At 33.9% G+C, this 26,662-nt stretch overlaps 2 protein-coding genes across 5 annotated transcripts in view; one reads left to right on the forward strand and one right to left on the reverse strand.

Moving 5' to 3' along the window:
* The window catches only part of LOC111413518 (C3G guanyl-nucleotide exchange factor), a 72,903-nt gene that overhangs the window by 13,117 nt on the left and 33,124 nt on the right, over nucleotides 1–26,662 (forward strand). Inside the window, exons 1-2 of one of the 4 annotated variants that reach the window (XM_071194939.1) lie at nucleotides 19,979–20,093; nucleotides 20,177–20,332. The exons of 1 other annotated variant lie outside the window; for it this stretch is intronic. Coding sequence is in view for 2 of the 3 variants with exons in the window: in XM_071194936.1 (XP_071051037.1) it covers nucleotides 2,395–2,515 (121 nt within the window). In the remaining variant the exon portion in view is untranslated. Of the gene's footprint in view, nucleotides 1–2,374; nucleotides 2,516–19,978; nucleotides 20,094–20,176; nucleotides 20,333–26,662 lie in introns of those variants that run through there. 2 more of the 4 variants (XM_071194936.1, XM_071194937.1) reach the window with 2 other exon arrangements.
* LOC111413520 (microtubule-associated protein Jupiter) lies at nucleotides 2,535–3,629 on the reverse strand. The gene is made up of 2 exons (XM_023044523.2): nucleotides 3,517–3,629; nucleotides 2,535–3,221 (listed from the first exon to the last, which is right to left on the reverse strand). The coding sequence occupies exon 2, from the start codon at nucleotides 3,215–3,217 to the stop codon at nucleotides 2,609–2,611; it is 609 nt and encodes a 202-aa protein (XP_022900291.1). The 5' UTR covers nucleotides 3,218–3,221; nucleotides 3,517–3,629; the 3' UTR covers nucleotides 2,535–2,608.

The raw sequence follows: 26,662 nt of genomic DNA on the forward strand, positions 1-26,662 counted from the left end.
GATTTGAGTTACGTAATGAAGTTCATTACCGCACTGGTTTCATTACGTAACGCATTTTTAACCTAATCAAAACAGACTTAATTTATTGGAACGAGCAACAATACAAAAGAAAAAGTGGTATCTACTTACAGAGAAACAATTCTATTTATTATAAACATTAATTGTTATGTTTTTACTTTTCAAAACACTTATTCCAGATGAGTAAACATGTTGTTGAAACTGACAATTCAAAATTGTCAACAATCATTTCAAAATATTTTTGTAAATGTCAAATAGACTTTTTTAAAGAAATTGATTTTTAGTAATTTTTAGCAGTCGTAGATAAAATGCTGTATATCACACGTGGGCTAGAGCATAATTACAGTACTCGTGTGATTACACGACTCGGTCTACGACCTCGTCGTGCAATTCTCCACACTCGTACTGTAATCATGTTTCTAGCCCACTTGTAATATAAATAACTATTATCTCATCTGGTGGAAAATTTACATCTACTCTAGTACTTTTTTCGACTCTACTCTTATTAATCAACCTCCACATTGCTCTACCAGAGTAACCAGAATCAGCAAGTACCTGATCATCAGGGCACGGAACTTTTGTAACAAAACGATACGATTTCCCCCCTCCACTCGTTCTCAGAAAATCTTGATTAAATGAACAGCATACTGTTCAGTGGGAAATTAAAATTTTAAGTTAGCAAAAAATTGTATTAACAAACACTGCTCCTGAAGTAATTCTAAACAAATTTTGTTAACAACATTTTTTGATTAAATCAACAATAAGGATATAACCTCAAAAATATAAATTTTTGTAGCATACTATTCAGTGGGAAATTAAAATTTCAAGTTAGAAAAAAATTGTGTTAACAAAAATTGTTCCTGAAACAATTCTAAACAAACTTTGTCAACAATTTTTTTTTGATTTAATCAATAATTAAGGAGATAACCTCGAAATAATAATTTTTCCGTTTTTATACATAATTATACTTAGATGCTTAATTAATAGAGATGTAAAAAAATTTTATTAAGATAATTGATTCAAAATCGAAATTGAAACAAATTTTATTTAAAACATTTTTTAATAAAAACAATAATTGTTGAGATAATTAATTTTGATAACATACTATTCAGAGGGAAATTAAAATTTCAAGTTAGCAAAAAATTGTGTTAACAAACACTGTTCCTGAAGTAATTCTAAACAAATATTGTTAATAAAAATTTTTGATTTGATCAATAATTAAGAACATAATCTCAAAAAAAAATTTTTTTATATGTTTTTTTTATTGAGAAAATCGTTTTAGAATTTAATTTAGAACAACTTTTGTATGAAATTTTCTGCTGAGAACGAGTGGAGGGGGGAAATCGTATCGTTTTGTTACAAAAGTTCCGTGCCCTACTGATCATTACAGTAGTTAATACTCAAATTTGCACGAATTTCTTTTAATTCTGTATTTAACCATCCCTGCGATAGATGTGCACGCCTCTCAGGAAAAAGTCTATTATAAGCATCCATCACTCTCTCCAAAAACATATAGAATTTTTCAGTGGCTTGCAATTGTGCATCCGAAACAAAACTCCAATCAACATTAGAAACACTCTCAAAAAACTTAAACCATTTTGGGTAATTGGCCTGATTGTCACAAAAGTATCGTCAAGCAAAGGTTCATCAAAAGCATACGTCAACGTTAAGCTCTTGTGGTCTCAAAATTGATTGCTTACCATTACATTACCATTTGTATTCCCAAAATTCACGAAAATGTTGTCCAAGCAATTTTTACCACGAGTAGCAGCATACACCATCTGCTCGAAACCGAAAGTTCTTAGGCAATCGAGCAGCACATCTGTTATCAGTGGAATAAGAAGTGCAAGCTACACATTTTTTGTGATTTCTCAAAAACTGCTTATGAAGGATAATGTAAGTTTTCACACCTCACATAGGGGCATGAAATTTGGCATAAATTTTATTTAAACTTCTAATAAGTTCTTTCTGACAATTTCTAATGATATTAGAAATTATACAATTTTTTGATGTAGCGATATTTAATGGTATTATTAATTTTGTAAACAAAATATTTTTAAATTAATTAATAACTATTACTGTACAACTTTTTTTTAATTAGGAATATTGCGTTGTTTACATAAAAAAATCACAGTAATGATCTAAAAATAATCGTGTAACGTAACGAGGCGGACAGCATAAACACAATTTGCAAACGGGTAAAGCTCAGTCTACGTAACCAGAACCTAATTATAGCGTTTTTGGCGATCGCAAGACATTTTTTTTCATCGTTTTATGATCATTTTATATCTTTGGCATCGGTTTGAGTTGCGTTTTTCGTCAGTTGCCGCGAATCTAACATTGTATACGGTTCGGTTAATTGAATGAAAAAATAAAATGCCCGATTACAACGATTACGTCGAAGAGCCGATCGGTAAAAAACGAAAATGCAAAGTTTACGCAAGGACTTTTACAAATACCGAGTTCGTTCGTGGATTAACCTTAAATTTGTTAATCGGTGAGTAAGAAATTTGATGTTTAATATTTCAATAAATATTTTATTTTTTATACGGACATTTATAAATACAAAAAAAAGGAAATTATTTCCTATTTACCAAAGACCTTTAGAATAACCACCTGGAGGAATTCTACCATTACTCGTATTTGGAGTCGGTTTAATTTCACAATCGTACCCTTCACCTAATAAAGGATTACCTTCGCGTCTTCGCGGCAATCTCTTCACCTCTTCAACATCCATCCCAACTCCAGTTAACGGATTTCTTATAAACGGTAACGGTTTAGCACTACTTGGTCGCTTTTTTGGCATGTTATCAATTAATCCGGTTTGTTCCTTCGATTCAACGGGGTCAAGTAACCTTCGGGGACTACAAATTTGATCGCTGGGTGGATTTTCGGGGCATCCCATGCATCCAGCCGGAAAAACGGTACTTGAGTGATCACGCAGTTTATTTAATCTACGCTGAGTTGGTAAATGCTGACTGATTTGCGGTGGTCCAGACGATGATGATTGACGATTTTCTATGTTTTCTTCTTTTTTTGAAATATTCGTATCGCTGGAAAGTTTCCTTGATTGATCGTTAGTTAAACTTTGTTCGGAATCAAAGGTTTCTTTGCGTTCCATAACCGTTTCGGTCAAAGATTCTTCGGAGGCTTTTTTAGAACCATCATTTTGATCATTTTTATCTTTAGTTTCTTCCATGATTCTAATTCAAACAAATTAATGAAATTAGATTAACATTTTTGTTTTAATAAACAAATTAAAAGAAATTGATGATTTGTGGAACGATGTTAACAATAATTTCTATTGTTTCTTATGAAAACAGTTTCATTGATAAACAAAGTGACTCGTGTATTTCTTAGAAAATAATAATCGTTGTCTCGTTTTATGTGTGGTCCCTATTAAAACATTTTTAAAAATTAATTTTAGATTTTGTTGATGACTTTTACGAAGGTGTTCAATTTTGTTAATAAAATTAATTAATAACCACGGATGCTTACATTTCCTTAAAATCTCTTCAATATTAAAACGACCACTCACGATTGCTCACTAAATCAATTTCAGGCAAAAATAGATCTGACACTGCGTCTGCCAAACAATTGACACAACTTTACTTGATAATTAAAAAAATTTTTTTTGTTTATATTTTGTCAAAGCATTCTCAATGTATCTCTATTAATCTATCTAAAAATTAATTATTACAAAAAGATGTGGCTAAATTTAGATTCATATTCGAATCTGTACCAGATTCAGATTCATAAAATTACAATTGACCAAACAAGTATTGAACATATCAATTGAAAAACCGTTTTCTAGCAATCTGCGACTACCCTGGATAATTTGAATAGACCCTCTTGTATGTTCCCTGTCTACCCTCACCCCCAGATTTACGTAGAGACAGAGTGGTGAATATTTGAATACTCATCGATTTTAATAGCAAAGTTAAAAATTATCTTCTCAACAACTAACGACTGCAGCACCCTGGAACTAATCTAGATTATTGCATTCAGTGTTGTTAAATACCCGGGTATTTATTTTCAAGGGAAAATTCCCTGGGGTATTTCCCCAAGATGGGTATTTAGAGGTATTTATAAAATTTGATTTAAATTGAGTTGATGGCAGTTTTGCAAGTACTTCAAAAATACAGAGTCCATTATCCATACACCAAACTTATTTATAACATTTACAAGAATGCTGCAATGAGCGTGGGGTAAGACGAGGCGATATAATGTTGAACCCAAATTGTTTATCACAGTCCTGGAGAGTGGATTTAAATAACTGGATTGGACTCAAAAAGGTATAAAAATTGATGGCAATACCTAAGTAATTTGCGCTACGCGGACGATATGGTCCTTATTTCGGATATCCTTGGAGAGATGAGACTGATGCTGAACGTATACAGGAGGCGTGTGCAAGAGTTGGGCTAAATATCAACAAAATTTAGGACAAATCTTGTTCCAAGCTGTAACATCAATATTGGTGATGATGAATAGTCCATCTAGAATACTTTCGATGGTATGTTATTAATCTCTGATGCCTTTCCATATTTTGCCGCAGAGATTGCGTTTTGAACCTCACTGATTGATATATCGTCATAGGTTCCATGACACTATCCTTTCTTTTGTCTGTTTCCAAATCAGTTTCTCTATGCTTAATAGGTTTTGGAAATAATTTTTTCAAATATCATTCATTTCACTATCACATATTATTTTTCCTGTTCCATCTCAGCATAGAGCTGTGTGCGATTTGTGCCTTTATCTTAACTGTCTAACAAATTTATACACATTCCTGGTGTTATTAGCTTTAAAGTGTACATATATTTCGGCAAAGTTTATATATTCACTACCGACCATTCTCGTTTACGTAATACTCTTCGAAAATATTTAACGATTTCTTTAATGCTTGAAAAACAACTTTGAATGTCCTAAATTGAGTATAAGTCTAATATTAATGACTAAATTCAGTTTCCATTCTTCATTAATTCTTGTTGTTTCATTCTTTTCTAGTCATATTGCACTTCCATCAAATCCAAGATTCCAAGATCCATGAGATTATTGATTTCCAATTGAAAATTCAGTAGTTCGTTTAAGATCTTATTATTCTTCTTCTTTTATTCAGGTTGTAATCTGTTTACGCATCATTCATTGTGTTTCATTAGAGCTGGAAATCCAACTTCCTATTCTCCCGGGATCTCTTTCTAGCTAATCTTTGGTCTCTTTTGTCTTAATCAGCCAGGTTTCTTCCATTCTTTGGAAGTATTCATAAAATTTTTTTATTTTTCCCCTAGCAAATCTCATAACATATCCGAATCCACAAAATTCTCTTACAATTTTGTTCCTAACTCCATCTTTTCTTGTCTCTTCCACTATTGTTCTTAAAGTACTCATCTCAGTTGGTTCGCATCGCAGCCATATATCTTGGCCATGAGGTTCGTGTATCGAGAGATAATAATCAAAGGCAGCCTACAGGAAACTTAGAGACATCTTCATGGGCGATATTCCTGTATATTTGAAAAGAAAGGCTTTCAATCAATGCGTGGTTCCTCCTTTGGTTATGACATACGGTTCCGAAACTTTAACATTAACGGTGGCCATTACCAGGAGGCTCAAAGTAACGCAAAGAAAGATGGAGAGGTCGATACTGGGTTTAAACCTGAGGGACCACATACGAAATGAAGACCTACGAAGAAGAACTGGCGTAAATGATGCGGTCAACATTGTGGCAAAGCTCAAGTGGAACTGGGCGGATCATCGTCGCAAGAATGAAGAATGAGCCTATTTCAACGCCTATTTCATCATGTTCCTCTACATTTTTGTCCGAATCTGTTATATTTTTACTTGTATCACTTTTGTATGTACTGTTTGGGTATTTACCCTAGGCCGGGGTAAATACCCAGATAAATACCCATTTTATAAATACCTACCCGCCGGGTATTTACTCAGCGCGCATCACTGATTGCATTAGGTCTTCTGGTATCCTTCTAGCCCACCAGCACCCCTAGATTTGCCGTAGGGACCGAAAAGTGAATTTTTTAATATTCCTCATTTTCAATAGCAAATTTAAACATTATTTTCTCAATAACTAGAGACTTCAGCACCCTGGGACTACTTAGTCTAGATTATTGCATTAGGTCCACGCATTCTTATTTTTTGTCCTTAAATGAGGTTGAACTGGTGAATAGTGTTTAAATTACAACCAGTAAACCTTAATTGGTAACACCGACGTAATTAAAACAAGACAGGCTTCAAAACTTGAAGATCTACCTCAAGAAGAATTAAAATCGCTCTTCGATAATCCCGACGTTAACAATATTAACAATTAAATTCAATTTGAAAAAACTAACAACCTTAAATTTAATTTTTGGATAGACCGGATTTTTGCCCTTTGGTCTTATAAGAATTTAGAAGATTTTTAATTTTAGTTTTCTTATTTTGAAGATAATTTAATTAATATTTTGCCCATTTTGAAGACTTGTTTTGAAGATTCCTCTATTTCGACATTGTAACAGGTGGAGTATCTGCGTCAGATACGTTATAGATATTTCCATGTTTAAGGTATTTAGCCGTGAGAAGGAATAAATAATAAATAATTGTTATTAACTGTTAATAGTGTTTGACAGACATTTAATTTTCAAAATTATAAGTATTCACAAACGTTATTAAAATGAACGATCAAAGTGGTGATTCCAACAATTTCATTCAATAAAACGTGTCCTCTATTAAATTACCACCTTTTTGGGTAAGTAAACCAGAACTCTGGTTCATTCAAATCGAGGCACAATTTACTATTTCAAGAATTCATTCTGACAAGACTAAATACAACCTTGTCATAACAAATGTATTGAAATCATCTCAACTATTTATGACAATTATTTCTAATCCACCTGAACGCGAAATGTACAATTTCCTTAAAAATATTTTAATAACTAGACTTTCACAAAGCGAAGAAAAGAGGTTAGACGAATTATTGTTTGGAACAGAAATGGGTGACCAGAAACCATCCGATTTTTATAGGGAAATGTTAAACACTGCAGGCGGTTCTCAAATGGTTAGCCAAGACCTTTCCTTAAAACTTTGGAAACGTAGGTTACCTCAAACCATTTCTGTTGCCTTATTAGCGTCCAGTAAAGACAATATCGGTGAATTACTTTCTATCGCCGATAAAATTTGGGAATCATTTAATTCTTCTCTTTCAAGACCTTATAAAATTTCGGAATTTTCTTCTTCAAACTCTAAAAATGATTCCGTTCAAAATACTAATTTTGATTTAATAAAAGCTTTTTCTGAAGACTGAAGATTGTAGAAGCCCATTCAAAGACAGATCAAGATCAAACTCTTCTAAAATTCTTCAAAAATTTGCTTTTATCATAGTAACTACAGTGATAAAGCTTGAAGTGTTCAGCCTGGTGTATTTTTCACAATTCATTTAGAAAACAAAATTCAAAAAAACGAATAAAAGTTTCGACAGTGGGTAATTAATCACATATCATTGCACCAATTCACAAGAAGAGTTCTCGACTTTTTATCTTCGATCATCAAAACAAATTTCATTTTTTGATAGATACTGGTGCAGGCGTATCTGTTATTCCCCGCAATACGTTTTTGCATTACAAAAAAGATAAAGACTCTTTCCTTAAAGCAGCAAATGGTTCAATTATTGCTACTTACGGTAAAAAAATGTTAACAATAAATTTGAATCGTCGAAGAAATTTTATTTTTACTGTTGCTGATATTTCAAGACCTATTATTGTTGCAGATTTTCTTAATAAATTCGGTATTTTGGTAGATATTAGAAACCACTGTTTAGTTGATTCAACAACTAAATTGACATCATCAGGTCCGCTTATTAACTCAATTGTTCCAAATCAAAAATTATTCATTGTCGAAACAAAATATACTCAATTTTTTAATATCACAATTTAATTTCAATTCCAGATTTTTCCAAACCTGTGAAACATTCTGTTTAAAATATATAAAAAAATTAATAAAATTATTACGAATTCACATCTTCCTTTTTGCCATCCAAGACGTTTAGATTCTAGTAAATATACAATAGCAAAAACAGAATTCGAGCAAATGGTTGCTTTTGGCATTTGTAGGCCATCTTCGTCTTCTGTTGCTTCTGCGCTTCACATGGTTCCAAAAAAAGATTGTGTTGATTGGAGACCATGCGGAGATTACCGTCAATTTTAAGTTACGGTGCCGGACAGATATCCGTTTCCACATATTCAAGATTTTAATTTACATTTGCACAACTGTAAAATCTTTTCTAAGGTACATCTTGTACCACGAAATACCAATTGCTAAGAAAGATGTTTACAAAACTGCGATTACTACTCCTTTTGGTTTATTTGAGTCTACTAGGATGCCTTTCGGTTTGAGAAATGCTGCTCAAACATTCCAACGTTTTATCAACGAAGTTACTTCAGGCTTAAACTTTATCTTTGTTTACTTAGATGATATGCTAATTGCAAGTAAAAATGAAGACGATTATATCTCCCATTTAGACATACTTTTTAATAGGTTAAATGATTTTGGAATTTCAATTAAACTTTCTAAATGCATTCGTCCTTCAGATGACAGAATTAAAATTATTAAAGAATTTCCTACACCAAAAACACTTAAACAGTTACAAAGATTTTTGGGTATGATAAACTTTTATCATAGATTCGTTCCAAATTTTTCAAATACTTGCACCTTTATATCATATTTCGAATTTACTTTATAAAAGTGAAAGCAAAGTTATTGAAAATTGAAACTCTCTAAAACTCAATTAGCAAATTCAACAATTCTGGCTTATCCTTGTAAAACTGGTCAATTATCTTTATCTACTGACGCTTCCAATACGGTGATTGGAGCAGTATTATCCCAAAAAAAATAATTTTTCACAACCCTAAGCGATGGGTTGTGAAAAATTAATTTTTCAAAAAAACTATCGCCTTGTCAAGCAAAATACAGTCATTGACCGTTTTACAAGGTGGCCAGAAGTTTATCCTCTCAAAAATACGTCAAGTTCTACTGTTGCTACTGCTCTATTGACGCATTATTTTTCAAGGTTTGGTATACCACACACGATTACGCACGATCAGGGCAGACAATTTGAATCACAACTTTTTTTGCAGAATTTAATCGATTGTTTCCGATTCGATCACTTCCTGTTACCATCCTCAAAGTAATGGCACCTTGGAGATTTTTCACAGAACTCTGAAAACTGCCATTATTGCTAGAGGTAAAACTAATAGGTGGAAACAAGATCTTCCTATAATATTATTAGGTCTAAGGTCTTCCTTGAAAGAAGATTTAGGTTGTTCTTCAGCAGAACTGGTTTACGGTCAACCGTTACGTTTACCAGGTGAATTTTTCGTAAATTCTCACAACTCAACAAATGTTAACCCTTTATTGATCAGCTTACAACAAACATTTTCCAATTTGAAGCTAACGTCAACCTCTTTACATTCCACTGAAAAACCTTTTGTACATAAAGAACTGCGTGATTCAGACTTTGTTTTCCTTTGAGTTGAGGGCATAAAACCTTCATTATCACCAAGATATGAAGGACCTTTTAAAGTTGTTAAGAAACAATCAAGAATACATTGTTAACATCGATCGTTTAAAACCAGCGTTCATTTGAAATACATAATAGCATTAAATAATTTATCGAAACATTCTGCATCGAAGAAATTATTAAAAGTTTCCTTTGCAGAATAATACTCGATTAATTCCATGTTGCATTTTTATTTATTCCTTTCCACCGGTTAAATATTTTGCTCAGGGGAGTATCTGTAGCGTTACCGTCACAGAACCCACCTAATTTTAAATTGATATACACGTTATTTAAAATTAAAATTAAAAAATTTAAATTCATACTTTTGTATGTTATTTGTATTTACTTTTTATTCCCTCTTAACTTTGTTAGAAGATGTGCCAATCAATATTTACTAACTACAAAATGTGGTTTCAACAAGATGGTTGCCCGTATGTCTTGCAAAAAGACTCTTTCAAATAAGGTTAACCTAAAGACAAAATTAAACAAACAAATTTATTTATTATTAATTTTATAGCATTATTTTCTTAAAACTAAGACAAATGCTCAAATTATTTGTCGTCTACACTAATACAAGCTCTGCATCGTCACAGAAAAGATCTTTTTACTAGTTGTGCAAATCTCTTTGCATTTATTTCTTCTGCTGCTGTATAAATATTGAAAATACAATCCTAATCTCAAATAAGAAAATCAAGGGAATTTAGACCCAGAGAATGAGGAGGCCACGTAATGGAATCACGACGCCTAATCTATCATTCTGGGTATTCTGAATGCAATCTCGTACAGGACAAGCATAATGAGCTGGGCAACCATCTTGTTGAAACCACATTTCTCTGTAGATATAGAGTGGCACATCTTCTAACAAAGTTGTTAAATCATTTTGGAGGAAATACAAATAACATACGAAAGAATGAATTTTTTAAATAACGCGTTTTTGACAGAAAAACAGACAATAATATTTTTTAGGAAAAGAAAAATGCCAAGTATTATAACATTTTGAAATCTTGACTAAACAAGCCATCTTTTAAAATAACTTGCCAAGGGTGTTGTACTAGTCCTTTGTTTAGAAATCGTGTGTCAAACTTAATAGACATAAATTCTTTCAACCTTAACTTAATCAAACTAATACTTTTTTTTTTGCAAAACTAACGACTTTTGTTGTTCGATTTGTGACTGCTATAGTAGCATGGTGCATTAGGAATACATTATTAAAAAAATCACTATTAAATTGCAAACATTTCTGACCATACCTAAAGATATGATGTATGGGAACGATTTTTAACATTTTCAAAAATGTGTCTATTACCACTTAACTAGGAGACATAGAATTTTTTTCTGATTTTTACCAGAACAGGTATGGGTTGGCCTCTCACCCGGTGCCCGCTTGACTTTTAATTTCGGGACATCCTGTATATGTTAAATCATTATACCATGGCGTTGTCATGAAAATTTATTATTATTTACATTTAGACTAAAACTTCAGTTCATTTTCATCATTTCATAATGAAATACGCATTTTTGTATGTCCTTTAAATGAGGTGAGTAGTGTTTAAATTACAACCAGTAAACCTCAATTACTTTCTCAATAACTAGAGACTGCAGCACCCTGGGACTAGTCTAGATTATTGCATTAGGTCCTCTGGTATCCTTCTAGCCCACGAGCACCCCCAGATTTGCTGTAGGGGCCGAAGGGTGAATTTTTTAATATTCCTCGTTTTCAATAGCAAATTTAAACATTATTTTCTCAATAACTAGAGACTGCAGCACCCTGCGACTAGTCTAGATTATTGCATTAGGTCCTCTGGTATCATTCTAGCCCATCAGCACCCCCAGATTTGCTGTAGGGGCCGAAGGGTGAATTTTTTAATATTCCTCGTTTTCACTAGCAAATTTAAACATTATTTTCTCAATAACTAGAGACTGCAGCACCCTGGGACTAGTCTAGATTATTGCATTAGGTCCTCTGGTATCCTTCTAGCCCACCCGCACCCCCAGATTTGCCGTAGGGTGATTTTTTTAATATTCCTTATTTTCAATAGCAAATTTAAACATTACTTTCTCAATAATTAGAGACTGTAGCACCCTGGGACTACTGTAGATTATTGCATTGGGTCCTCTGGTATCCTTCTAGCCCACCAACATCTATAGATTCGTCGTAGGGGCCGAGGGGTAAATTTTCAAATATTCCCCGTTTTCAATGCCAAATTTAAACATTATTTTGGGATACATTAAAGCATTTAAATTGAACAAAGATTGCAGGTAAATATGAAGGTAATGTAGGACGCTTGTTCAAAAGACATGTTTGTTGACATTGACATTGAAATGTATTGTGATTCGTTATAGAGACCACACCTAGGGCGGTACCTGCTTTTTAATATTTTCAGAATTTTCCAACAAGTAGGTTTGTAGCCTAAACCGATATTAATAACTGATCATTATTAATGATTCTACTATAACCATAGACTTACTACACTAGACCGCGCCCCCCTAGTAGCTTCTATAAGAGCTTGTGTTGCCAAGATAGGTAACACGAGGGGCAGAAAAGCGAATGTAGCATTCAAGGTAGTGCATATCTCCTTTACTACAAATTGCGGTATTATTTTAGAGCAAACCCCAGGCTTATGTAGAAACAAACGGAAAACAATAAATGGAAATTTCGCAATTTTTAAGTCGTATTCGACTATTCAGTGTTGACCAAAGACTTTGTCTTTACAAATTTTACTCGTCTCGTATGTGATTTCGCTTATATCGGAATTTACGTGGAAGAGTGGTAATAGTAAAAACACAATTCATTTTGACAATTTATATTTATTGTTTTGTATACAAACTCCTTAAAATAAGAAAAATCAAAACTGTACAAAACAAAACGTATAAAAATGAAATTGAGAACCGCACTCAGGATTATTATAAAGTACTATGCTGTTGTACAATTTGGTAACCTACTGGTTTTTAAACAACGTTAGTTTGTTATATATTTGGCTTATCCTGACATTAATTTCATCCACATCTTTGTTTTGATTATGTATGCGAAGCGTGAATATCAGGATGATTATTTGATTGTACGTAAAACCTAAAAATATTCTCAGCGGTACCACAAATGCTTACGACATCATTTAAAGCAGTTAACAATCCTCCCCGATTTTTTCTGTTCAAAAGATATGAGTTACTTTCTACCGCAAATAAAGCATCTGCACAAATAGCACATTTGATTGACTTGGCTATTTTTCTAGGCACAAAACCAGATATGTACTCGGTAACATTGATTAAATATGGAGACAAATTTCCGAAATACAGAACCTGTTCACTTCCTTCGTCTGTTGCGGTTTCAGAAAAAGCGTTCAGAAGATCATCGACATGGTCTTTTTGGTTGCCACTACTTACTGTCAAAATAGAAGTATTGTCCACGCAATTTGCAGAAGTGGGTGCTTCAATTTCAGTTTTCAATAAAAGCCTCTTGTAGGCACCTTCAAATTGTTCTGCTGTGGGATTGTTATTGAATCCACCTCTTGATCTGATAGCACGAGTGGTTAGGATACATTCTCCGTTATCAGTCTTAAGTGTAGCTAAGTAGCGTATGGAATTTTTAAAAAAAATTGAGAAGGAAGCTGCATTATCGAAAGACAATGGCTTTCCCCAAGTAGCATTCGAAAAGATATTTCTGGAATTGAGCGCATCAAACACATAATTAATTTTTCTGCAAAAATTTTATGTGCCTTCTCAGTCAATAAAAGTCAGTAAATGAAGATCTGTATTGTAGAAATCCAAAGCATCTGCAACACTTGTGCTTAAAACTTGTACAGCCAATCTGACTTTCATAATTTCCCGTCGGAAATGTATGTACTTTTTTGTCAATTTGTTAGCAGCATGTAGGCCTTCAGTCTGTTGCAATGTAACAAGCTTATTAAAGAAATCCCATTTAATTGTCCACCCTTCTTCATCTAAAAGTATACATCAATTGGCAAGAGTTTTTCTGACAAGTTTCACCATGTTACAAGGGTCTAGTATTATATGGACACGTTTATTATTCACAGGGTGTCGAAACCAGGGTTGTGCATCAGGATATCTTAAATTTGCTCCCAATTTTGATGCAACAGCAAAATTTGTTGCAGTTCCGTCAAATGTCATAAACTTTCCTGCCCCTCCATGCTGTTTGGATTGCATATCATCTTGACAACAGCTTGCACTCACCACGCGTAGTCTAGAGGAGTAAGTCTATGACTATGACGTTCATAAAATGTATAACAAATAGTCCACAATTTATGCTATCCGTTTGTTTAGGATATTTGTGGTCTTTAGCCATTTTCAAATCTTTAATATTTATTCGTTCATTACGACTATTTGTTTTATTACACCTTTGGAAAAACTTTTTAATTTTGTTAAATATATTATTGTCCATATTTGTTTGACCGGGATCGAGTAAATAAATTAATTATTCTTTCATACTTAGGACTATTAATACCTAGTGACTAGAGTTTACGTTATATAGAATAAATATGTAAGTATCTACAAATACTTTTAAATTTAAGCAATCGTTTCCGGAAAACATAAATTGCATCTATGTAATAAATATAATGAGAAATGTTTTTTAAATACAAAAACGCAAATGCGTCGATGCAGTAATCTGATAACCACTTATCTGTTAACGCTTTTGAATTAACTTTAGTAGAGTGTGACCTATTATTTAAACAAGATGTTATAATATCTTTGGCTTGTTCCATTAAAAAGAGAAGTAAAAGCCATATGAATATAATATCAAACTAAATATTGAATAAATTTTCTGCAGTCTCTAGTTGTTGAGAAAATAATTTCTAAGTATGAAAACCCAGTATAGTAGAATACAAGAGTGCAATTTATTTTTGTTTTAAGGTGTACAACCATATTCCAGATGATTTAAAAACGAAACCGACTATTTATCTCAAAAAATACACTACTCTCCAAAATTATCGCACCACCTAAATTATGCATTAAGTTTAAAGGTATTTTTTTTTTGAATCAACGGATGGATTTTGATGATTCTTTCTTCACGGTATAGGTTGATGGTTTCTGACAATTGTCAACGTTTTACCCATATACGGGGTGTAAAAAGAAATTTATGTTTTTTCTTCTAATTTTGCAACACCATTTACATTACGTTAGAATGGCAACCCTTCTCTACATTTTCGTTCAAGAATCATCTCGATATCTCTTTTATCAATGAAGATATACATTTTTTAAATTTGACTTAATTTTGTTGAAATATAGTCCTTACTAATAAAATAAGCAGGCTATGAAATATCAAACAGTTTGACAGAAATGCTTGTCAATTTTATTTACGCATTTAGCATGCTGTGTTAATTCCGTATAAGCATGCGTCAATAATAAATTTAGTTGTGACCCGTGATACCTTTGGCGCTTATAGCATACTACACAAGAACAGCTTCTTTACCGATTGAATTAATGTTCACATTTTTGATTTTTAGTTGTCTAGGAAATAATCTAAAAACTATTTATAGCAAGCTTGTAGTTTATTTATAACGAATAGTGACAAGTGAGTGACAAGAAGATTGAAAAGGAAAGTATTGTTAATGTTAAGATTGATTAATGAAGTGAGTAACTAAAAGAACAATTAAGGTTGATGTTTTTTAGCTTATATTAGTGATAGTTTTATTTTGTATAATTTTTATTTCGTTTTAGTTTCAAAATGATACAAAAAAATAGCTACAAATTTAATTCTCCTATTTTAATTTTAATTTTTTTGTTAATTGAATAGGTTATTTAGAAAAGGGCACATCTACGATTTAATGCCCATTTTTTTTATTCAAAACTCGCCTTAATAATTCTTTGTATTTTTCTTTACATTTAAAAAAATCAGGGGTTGATACGTGTCTTTTTCCAAACAACCAAGTGAATTGTGCTTATTTATAAAATAATTTTGTAATTTAATTATAGTTTTTTATTACATACTTTTTTTACTTCATTTTATATGTTTTTTTACATTGTTGTTTTATTTGTATGTAATTTATTTTATCAAATTTTGTTTTATTATTAACATTATAATACCTGTTACACTATATAATTGTTTTTTGATAACTGTGTATGTTGAAATTTTGCAGAAACAAATTCGCTATAAGCGAAAATTGTTTCTGTTTAATTTTATCATGCAGTTTTCAAAAAACAAGGAAATCAAATTTGAAAGATTTTTAAAATTCCCGCGCATGTTCACTAGCGCCATTGGTATCGCGGGTCACAACTAAAAACAGCGTTAAATCTAAAGGTGAAGAACACGCCATCTATATAAGTATATATATTTATTTAATCTATGGCATTTAGCAAGTTGCTGCTTTGGGTTATTAAGTGTTTATTTGACATGGACCGTATTTCAAGACATTTAAACCGCGATGAGTGTGTTGAGGCAGTTACTTTAGCCAATGAAGGAATAAGTTATCGTGAAATAGGCTTGAGATTAGGAGTTTCTCATACAACAATATCACGTGTCGTTCAACGATTTCAAGAGACAAATGATCATACAAGACGACCTGGACAAGGAAGAAGGAGAGTCGCAACACTCATTTCTCATTGTTTTGTTACAATGAGAAACTTACAGATACAAGTAGCAGATGTTCATAATATTCGAATTAGTACTAACACTGTACAAAGGCGTCTCGCCGAAGGTGATTTGCATGCAAGGATTCCTGCTAGAGCACCAAATTTAAACGCAAATCATCGTAGGAGTAGATTGTAATTTGCCAGAGAACATCTTGACTGGAATGCTGATGACTGGGAACAAGTACTGTTCACAGATGAATCAAGGCTTTGTTTATACAGCTCAGATAGACGTTTAAGAGTAATTCGACGGCCCAATGAACGCTATGCACAGTGCAACATACGACCGACAACTTTATTTAATGGAGGATCTGTAATGGTTTGGGGTGGAATTTCGCTTACAGCACGAACAGACCTTGTTTCTTTGCGAAGAGGTTCATTAACAGGTGAAAGGTATATTACAGACATTTTATCGGAACACGTGGTACCCTTTACATAGGAAATAATTTTTTATTAATGCATTATTAATGCAAGAGCTCATGTTACCTATACGGTCCGTGACTATTTGGATGAAGTTGGTATACAAACCATGGACTGGCCACCCTGTAACCCTGATCTCAATCCAATAGAGAATTTATGGGATAATATTGGTCAGTTAAGGGGCCGACATCCACCACCTATCGTTTTGGACGACGTTGAGAGGATGGTAAGAGAGGTTTGGGATGCAATTGATCAAGATCAAATTCGACGCTTGATTTTAAGTATGCCTCGTCGCTGTGAAGAAGTGATACGTAAGAGAGGCGGAAATGCACGTTATTAGGTGATTTTGAGAGAATTGATTAAGGATTATGTAGTGTTTTTTAGTTTTCACCTACTTGTTTAAAATGTTAATAAAAATTCGTTACATTTAAACTTGTGTATCTTCCTTGATAAAAGAGATATCGAGATGATTCTTGAACAAAAATGTAGAGAAGGGTTGCCATTCTAACGTAATGTAAATGCAATGTAGCGGTTCTTTCTGATAAATTCCACAGGGTGTTGCAAAATTAGAAGAAAAAACATAAATTTCTTTTTACCTATATCGTGAAGAAAGAATCATCAAAATCCATCCGTTGATTCAAAAACAAATACCTTTAAACTTGATACATAATTTAGGTGGTGCGATAATTTTGGAGAGTAGTGTACAGGGTCAGCCAAACTCGACGCCCCACCTCTTTTATGGGAAACAGGTAAAATTTTCGAAAAAAAAAATGTATGCCATTTTAAATAGTATCTTCTCAGCTTTAAGAAACATCAGACGTTACAAATTTTAGACGGCGACGTTGGGCGTCGCGACGCGTACAAATTTATTTTTTCAACGAACACATTTTTTTCTGTTTAGAAATAGGATGCCCATATAATTCTTAGCAATAATAAATAAAAAAACTTTTTTATATCTCTAATAGTTTTTAATATATAGCGGGATACGTAAATTAATATTGACGAGCATCATTCTAGTAATTCTTCCATCATAGGTAGCCATGGATTGAAAATATAACATTTTAAAATAGAACATTTGTTAATTTGACTCAGTGTCAAATCACAGTATTATAGTCTTGCATTTGTTTCTTAAAAATGCCAAATCACCAGGAAATGGTTGACATACTTTTAATTTAGGGTGAAGCTCGCCGTAATTCAAGGGCAGCTGTCCGACTTTATCGCAAAAAGTATCCAGATCGAGCTGTTCCGGACCACAAGTTTTTTACCCGGTTGGAACAAAATTTAAGAAAAAATACAGAACCGTTTTCCTATAGGAAACATGTTCCTATTAAATAGACCTTATGTAATGATGGCGTCGTAGCTGAAGTTTGTCAGTTTTTTGAACATAATCCTAGAGCATCTGTTAATATGGCAAGTCAACAATTAAATATTTCCTATTCCTCCATACGTCGAATACTTAAGAAGAACGAATATTTTGCATACAAATTGAAGAACTTGCAGCTTTTAAATGAAGATAACCGATTTTTTAGCGGATATGGCCATATTGGAAGACTACAATAGAAGGATATATAAGAACATTTTATGGACTGATGAGAGCCGATTTGTAAGTAATGGGCTTCCAAATAGGCAGAATAAAAGATACTGGGCCACTGAAACTCCTAATGTGATTAATGAAGTCGAAAATCAAGGCCACTTTGGAATTAATGTATGGTGCGGCATAATCGATCGATATTTAGTGGGTCCATATTTTTTCAATTACAATTTTAATGGACCAATCTTTCTCCATTTCTTAGAAAATGAAGTGCCCGATTTATTGCAAGATATACCTCTCATACAGAAAAATGTATGGTTTCAAATGGATGGAGCGCCCTATCACAATATTATATTTCGTTGTTACGCAATATATGAACCGCGTATATCCTGAGAGATGAATAGGAAGATCTGGTCCAGTGCGTTGGCTAGCTAAGTCACCAGACTTAAGCTGCATGGACATCTTTTTATGGGGCACAATCAAGAATATTGTATACAGTACTCCCACAAACAACGTTGAACATCTTAAACAAAAAATTCGTGATGCTTGTAATACGATAAGTCATGATACTCTTAAAAAAGTTACTCATAATGAAGTGAGAAGCCGGTTTCAGCACTTGGTTTGGCGGCGAATCACGGTCAGCTTGAGCACATTTTGTAGGTGCAACATATTATGTTTCTGTTGTTTTAATTTATTAAAATCAAAATTTATTGTTTTAAGTTTTAAAAAGTTTAAGATTGTCTTAACAAATTGTTCTATACTTTTATTTCGTTGTTATTTTGTTACTATTCAGTTTATTAAAATGTTTTGTAAACCAACTTCCAGATCTATTATATTATTATTTCATATTAGTTTTATATTTATCTATGATAGAAGATATATCAGGATAACACTCGTCAATATTAATTTACATATCCCGTTATATATTAAAAACTATTAGAGATATAAAAAAACTTTCTTATTCAACATTGCTAAGGATTATATAGGCATCCTATTCCTATTTAGCGATCTGGGATTCCAGTTTCATCGTAGTGTGGATAATGAAATAAAAGGTGTATTTTACGATGATGATTGTTTATTTATTTGTTTCGGTGCGACAATTGTTTCGACCAATATGGTCTTCTTCTTAGGCACGACGTCAAAAGAGAGATTAGATGTTGAGACGGAGAATTAATGTTGATTCAGTAATTTAATAAATCACCAAATAAAAATGCGTGGACCTAATGCAATAATCTAGACTAACAATAAGTAGTCCCAGGCTGCTGCAGTCTCTAGTTATTGAGAAAATAATGTTTAAATTTGCTATTGAAAATGAGGAATATTAAAAAATTCACCTTTCGGTCCCTACGGCAATACTAGGGGTGCTGGTGGGCTAGAAGGATACCAGTGGACATAATGCAATAATCTAGACTAGTCCCAGGGTGCTGCAGTCTCTAGTTATTGAGAAAATAATGTTTAAATTTGCTATTGAAAACGAGGAATATTCAAAAATTCACCCTGCAGTCCCTACATCAAATCTGGGGGTGCTGGTGGGCTAGAACTATACCAGAGGACCTAATGCAATAATCTAGACTAGTCACAGAGTGCTGCAGTCTCTAGTTATTGAGAAAATAATGTTTAAATTTGAAACTTCTGTAGTTTCAGAAAACGATTTTTCAATTGATGTGTTCAATACTTATCTGGTCAACTATAATTTTATGAATCTGAATCTGGTACAGATTCGAATATGAATCTAACTTCAGCCACATTAAAAAAAAGAATTGAGAAAAAAAGATTATCTGACACGAAACCGTTTCAAAAATGATAAGAGGAGAGAAAGAGAGAGAGTATTGCGAGTCCCCCCTTGAGTTGACGATGTAATGTGTAATAACAATAAAAAAGTCGCCAGTGTGGCACCGACGTTCGCGGTATACGGGAGTTAACGGAGATGATCTCCTCTGTTAGTTGTCGATAGAAAATACGAAACGCTCCGTACACTTCTAATTTTATCCAGACGAGATGGTATGCGTCTCACTTGCGCTTTCTTCGGCTTAATCGGGACCGGGAGTTGCCTCTTTTTTTATTTCCTTCTTTATTTATTACAGAGTGCGTGGTCGTCGTGACAGAGTCGTCTTTGGTTGTGCTCATCGTCCTTAGTGAGTCAGAAACGAGACACAACATCTAAAACTTTAAGGCGTAACTTAACAAATAGTGTTAAAATTAATTTGTTTTAAGTGAAACCGTTTTTGAAGGAATTTTTAGTAAGTTTTTGTTTCTTTAGCAATTCTTAATTTTAATTCTTTGTTTTAATGGAAGAATCGGAAAGTGTTACATTCTGATTATGAATACGTGCGTCATTTTACCGAAATAGTCGATGTCACGCACGGTCTGCGGTCGTTGTTGAACACGTACGTTTTATAATTAACTCCCGCAATCAACAGATATCATCGATTTTACGTCCCACTCTGTATCATCCTAGTTTCTAAAACATTCCTTTCTACTCTTCAAAAGTAATGGCAAATTATACATTTTTTTTTTTGCTGTAGTTCAAATTTTTTAAGTTATACATTTGAGTAAAATTTGTGATTGAATTGCTAGACAACTCCATTTTTGCTTGACAGTACTTAATTAATATCATTTCTTGAAATTATGACGTCATATTGTGGATAAGTCCAGTTTTGTTCACTTGCTACTCATATATTTCGTCCTCACTTCTTATCTTCCCTTGCACCATATCCCCGACAGCATTTATTCCTAGACCCATGTCCATATTAATTCCTGCACTTCTTATACTCATATCCTCTCTCTGCACAGTAACCCCATACCACATCTGATTTGCAGGCTCTCAAAAGGTTCCTTTCTAAACATATGTTTTAACAGTATATGACTTTTGCGATTTTATTCCAGCAGTTTCTTTTGGCCTGATTATCTGCAACTCGCTGCAAAAGCAATCTCAATATAACGTTTGATTTCTTATCACTAAATCTTATCAAATTTTATTTCATATCAATTGCAGAACGATATAATATGTTTAATATAATATGTATTAAAATTGGAGTGCCTCAGGGTATCATGTTAGGGCGTCTGTTCTTTATTATCTATATTAACTCTCCTATTTGTGGATGATACAGTAACGATGGTTTTGGGCCGAGGGAACGAACATCTAGATAGTGGGGATCTTAGCACTTGCACATCTACATCTGGTTTACTACCAATAACCTTGTTACAAATCGTGAAAAGTCCAACAACATTTACTTGACAACTAGTCGAATTCATCACGAGTTCCAACGAGGAAAGGTGCAATATTTGGATGTTGTTCTGGACAGTCTTCTTACTTGGTACGACCACGTAGAATTACTTTATAACAGACTCAGCCGTCAAATATATGCGATTAGAAGGGTGCGACAATTAACTGGCAGCGAGGAAGCGAGGACAGTTTACTTTGCCTTATTTCATGCTCCTATGCTGTATGGAATTGCAATATGGGGTAACTCTTCCAATGCTCAAAGAGATTATCGTCTGCAAAAGAAAGCCGTTCGGGCAATTGATGGAGTTCCTCAAACACCAACATACACTTCTTGTACTCGTATCCTCTCTCTGCACAGTGACCCCATACCACATCTGATTTGCAGGCTCTCAAAAGGTTCCTTTCTAAACCTATGTTTTAACAGTATATGACTTTTGCGATTTTATTCCAACAGTTTCTTTTAGCCTGATTATCTGCAGCTCGCTGCAATAGCAACCTCAATATAACGTTTGATTTCTTATCACATAATCTTATCAAATTTTATTTCATGTCAATTGCAGAGCGATATAAAATGTATTAAAATTGGAGTGCCTCAGGGTAGCATGTTAGGGCCTCTGTTCTTTATTATCCATATTAATAACTTACCCATTAGTATTGATTGTCTTACTCTCTTTTTGTGGATGATACAGTAACGATTGTTTTGGGCCGAGGGGAAAGAACATCTAGATAGTGAGGATCTTAGCACTTGCACTTCTACGTTTAAATGGTTTACTACCAACAAGCTTGTTACAAATCGTGAACAGTCCAACAACATCTACTTGACAACTAGTCGAATTCATCACGAGTTCCAAGGAGGAAAGGTGCAATATTTGGATGTTGTTCTGGACAGTCTTCTTACTTGGTACGACCACGTAGAATTACTTTATAACAGACTCAGCCGTCAAATATATGCGATTAGAAGGGTGCGACAATTAACTGGCAGCGAGGAAGCGAGGACAGTTTACTTTGCCTTATTTCATGCTCCTATGATGTATGGAATTGCAATATGGGGTAACTCTTCCAATGCTCAAAGAGATTATCGTCTGCAAAAGAAAGCCGTTCGGGCAATTAATGGAGTTCCTCAAACACCAACATACACTTCTTGTACTCGTATCCTCTCTCTGCACAGTGACCCCATACCACATCTGATTTGCAGGCTCTCAAAAGGTTCCTTTCTAAACCTATGTTTTAACAGTATATGACTTTTGCGATTTTATTCCAACAGTTTCTTTTAGCCTGATTATCTGCAGCTCGCTGCAATAGCAACCTCAATATAACGTTTGATTTCTTATCACATAATCTTATCAAATTTTATTTCATGTCAATTGCAGAGCGATATAAAATGTATTAAAATTGGAGTGCCTCAGGGTAGCATGTTAGGGCCTCTGTTCTTTATTATCCATATTAATAACTTACCCATTAGTATTGATTGTCTTACTCTCTTTTTGTGGATGATACAGTAACGATTGTTTTGGGCCGAGGGGAAAGAACATCTAGATAGTGAGGATCTTAGCACTTGCACTTCTACGTTTAAATGGTTTACTACCAACAAGCTTGTTACAAATCGTGAAAAGTCCAACAACATCTACTTGACAACTAGTCGAATTCATCACCAGTTCCAAGGAGGAAAGGTGCAATATTTGGGTGTTGTTCCGGACAGTCTTCTTACTTGGTATGACCACGTAGAATTACTTTGTAACAGACTCAGTCGTCAAATATATGCGATTAGAAGGGTGCGACAATTAACTGGCAGCGAGGACAGTTTACTTTGCTTTATTTCATGCTCCTATGCTGTATGGAATTGCAGTATGGGGTAACTCTTCCAATGCTCAAAGAGATTTTCGTCTGCAAAAGAAAGCCGTTCGGGCAATTGATGGAGTTCCTCAAACACCAACATGCACTTCTTGTACTCGTATCCTCTCTCTGCACAGTGACCCCATACCACATCTGATTTGCAGGCTCTCAAAAGGTTCGTTTCTAAACATATGTTTTAACAGTATATGCCTTTTGCGATTTTATTCCAGCAGTTTCTTTTGGCGTGATTATCTGCAGCTCGCTGCAATAGCAACCTCAATATAACGTTTGATTTCTTATCACTAAATCTTATCAAATTTTATTTCATGTTAATTGTAGAGCGATATAAAATGTATTAAAATTGGAGTGCCTCAGGGTAACAAATTAGGGTCTCTGTTCGTTATTATCTATATTAATAATTTACCCATTAGTATTGATTGTCTTACTCTCCTATTTGCGGGTGATACAGTAACGATGGTTTTGAGCCGAGGGAAAGAACATCTAGATAGTGAGAATCTTAGCACTTGCACATCTACGTTTAAATGGTTTATTACCAACAAACTTGTTACAAATCGTGAAAAGTCCAACAACATCTACTTGACAACTAGTCGAATTCATCACGAGTTCCAAGGAGGAAAGGTGTAATATTTGAGTGTTGTTCTGGACAGTCTTCTTACTTGGTATGACCACGTAGAATTACTTTGTAACAGACTCAGTCGTCAAATATATGCGATTAGAAGGGTGCGACAATTAACTGGCAACGAAGACAGTTTACTTTGCTTTATTTCATGCTCCTATGCTGTATGGAATTGCAGTATGGGGTAACTCTTCCAATGCTCTAAGAGATTTTAGTCTGCAAAAGAAAGCCGTTCGGGCAATTAATGGAGTTCCTCAAACACCAACATGCACTTCTTCTACTCGTATCCTCTCTCTGCACAGTGACCCCATACCACATCTGATTTGCAGGCTCTCAAAAGGTTCCTTTCTAAACATATGTTTTAACAGTATATGACTTTTGCGATTTTATTCCAGCAGTTTCTTTTAGCCTGATTATCTGTAGCTCGCTGCAATAGCAATCTCAATATAACGTTTGATTTCTTATCACTAAATCTTATCAAATTTTATTTCATATCAATTGCAGAGCGATATAAAATGTATTAAAATTGGAGTGCTTCAGGGTAGCATGTTAGGGCCTCTGTTCTTTATTATCTATATTAATGACTTACCCATTAGTATTGATTGTCTTACTCTCCTTTTTGTGGATGATACAGTAACGATTGTTTTGGGCCGAGGGGAAAGAACATCTAGATAGTGAGGATTTTAGAACTTGCACATCTACACCTAAATGGTTTACTACCAACAAACTTTTTACAAATTGTGAAAAGTCCAACATCTACTTGACAACTGGTCGAATTCATCACGAGTTCCAAGGAGGAAAGGTGCAATATTTGGGTGTTGTTCTGGACAGTCTTCTTACTTGGTATGACCACGTAGAATTACTTTATAACAGACTCAGTCGTCAAATATATGCGATTAGAAGGGTGCGACAATTAACTGGCAACGGAGACAGTTTACTTTGGCTTATTTCATGCTCCTATGCTGTATGGAATTGCAGTATGGGGTAACTCTTCCAATGCTCAAAGAGATTTTCGTCTGCAAAAGAAAGCCATTCGGGCAATTAATGGAGTTCCTCAAACACAAACATGCACTTCTTGTACTCGTATCCTCTCTCTGCACAGTGACCCCATACCACATCTAATTTGCAGGCTGTCAAAAGGTTCCTTTTCAAATATATGTTTTAACAGTATATGACTTTTGCGATTTTATTCCAGCAGTTTCTTTTGGCCTGATTATCTGCAGCTCGCTGCAAGAGCAATCTCAATATAACGTTTGATTTCTTATCACTAAATCTTATCAAATTTTATTTCATATCAATTGCAGAGCGATATAAAATGTATTAAAATTGGAGTGCCTTAGGGTAGCCTGTTAGGGCCTCTGTTCTTTATTATCTATATTAATGACTTACCCATTAGTATTGATTGTCTTACTCTCCTTTTTGTGGATGATACAGTAACGATTGTTTTGGGCCGAGGGGAAAGAACATCTAGATAGTGAGGATCTTAGCACTTGCACATCTACGTTTAAATGGTTTACTACCAACAAACTTGTTACAAATCGTGAAAAGTCCAACAACATCTACTTGACAACTAGTCGAATTCATCACGAGTTCTAAGGAGGAAAGATGCAATATTTGAGTGTTGTTCTAAACTAATCTAGACAGTCTTTTTACTTGGTACGACCACGTAGAATTACTTTGTAACAGACTCAGTCGGCAAATATATGCGATTAGAAGGGTGTGATATTTAATTGGCAGCGAGGAAGCCAGGACAGTTTACTTTGCCTTATTTCATGCTCCTATGCTGTATGGAATTGAAATATGAGGTAACTCTTCCCATGCTCAAAGAGTTTTCCGTCTGCAAAAGAAAGCCGTTCAGGTTTTTTGTTGCAATTGATGGAGTTCCTCAAACATCAACATGCAAGCCCCCATTTATCAAATACGATATAATGACGTTACCATTTACCTATATACAGGAGAGGTTGTTGGTTGTTTTAAATTAAAAAGAAAGAGGCCTCAATAGATACATTTGAAGATGTACGTATAACACCAGACACTGCCAGTTACTGCGTATTCCAAAAAGTAGACTTAACTTTAACCCACTAATATTAGGATTGCACCTCTACAATAAGTCTCAGTATCAATACGAAGCTTGCCGTATTCATTATTTTACAGTATCCCAGAAGAGATTTGGAGTCGTCAATTCTGGATGAATAAGAATTTAAATGTATTTACCTATTATTACTATGTTACTTTTTCCTTTGACGTATTTAAAAAATTAATTCTGTAGTTAACTTTTTTAAATAAATAAATTTACTTTGCTTTCTTCCGTGTAGTCCAAGAGTTGTATTTCACTGACTAACCAAAAATCTATTTTATTGCGATTTAGCGTAATAAGAAACCAGCTTATCACTCGATCTGTATTAGTAAACAAACCAGCCCTGACGTAAATAGAAATCGGCGTAAAACGAACCTATATTTACAGTGAGGTACACACATATGGATAGGATTAGGTTACGTACCTCAAAATTAAACCAATAATATTGTTTTTTAACACTACAATGTATTAGAATGGATGCGATAATGCCCCTTTTTACATTAGCACTTCGTTCCCAATCGTTATCTAGCGCATAAAGTTCATCGGTCAAACTTTCCATACTTGAAAGGATACGCTTTAGATCGGCCGTTTTCATCACTTTTGGAATTTCTTCTTCGTTGTCTTCATACTCTGTTCACGATCCAATTCTTTGGGTAATTCTTCTAGGTCTTCATTTAAGAGTGGTTGATTTTGGTCTCACCTACAAGCCTGCTAATGTCTTCAATTAGATTCTCCTGTTGTAGTACTTCTTCAAAATCGTGCATTAATGCTGGCAGAACTTTGCGCCAAACTCCGTT

The sequence above is a fragment of the Onthophagus taurus genome, chromosome 3 (genome assembly GCF_036711975.1).
Source record: "Onthophagus taurus isolate NC chromosome 3, IU_Otau_3.0, whole genome shotgun sequence".
NCBI lineage: Eukaryota > Metazoa > Arthropoda > Insecta > Coleoptera > Scarabaeidae > Onthophagus > Onthophagus taurus.

Bases quoted from the DNA above. Each gene is read 5' to 3' on its own strand.
- LOC111413520 (XM_023044523.2), bottom strand. From the start codon at position 3,217: ATGGAAGAAACTAAAGATAAAAATGATCAAAATGATGGTTCTAAAAAA.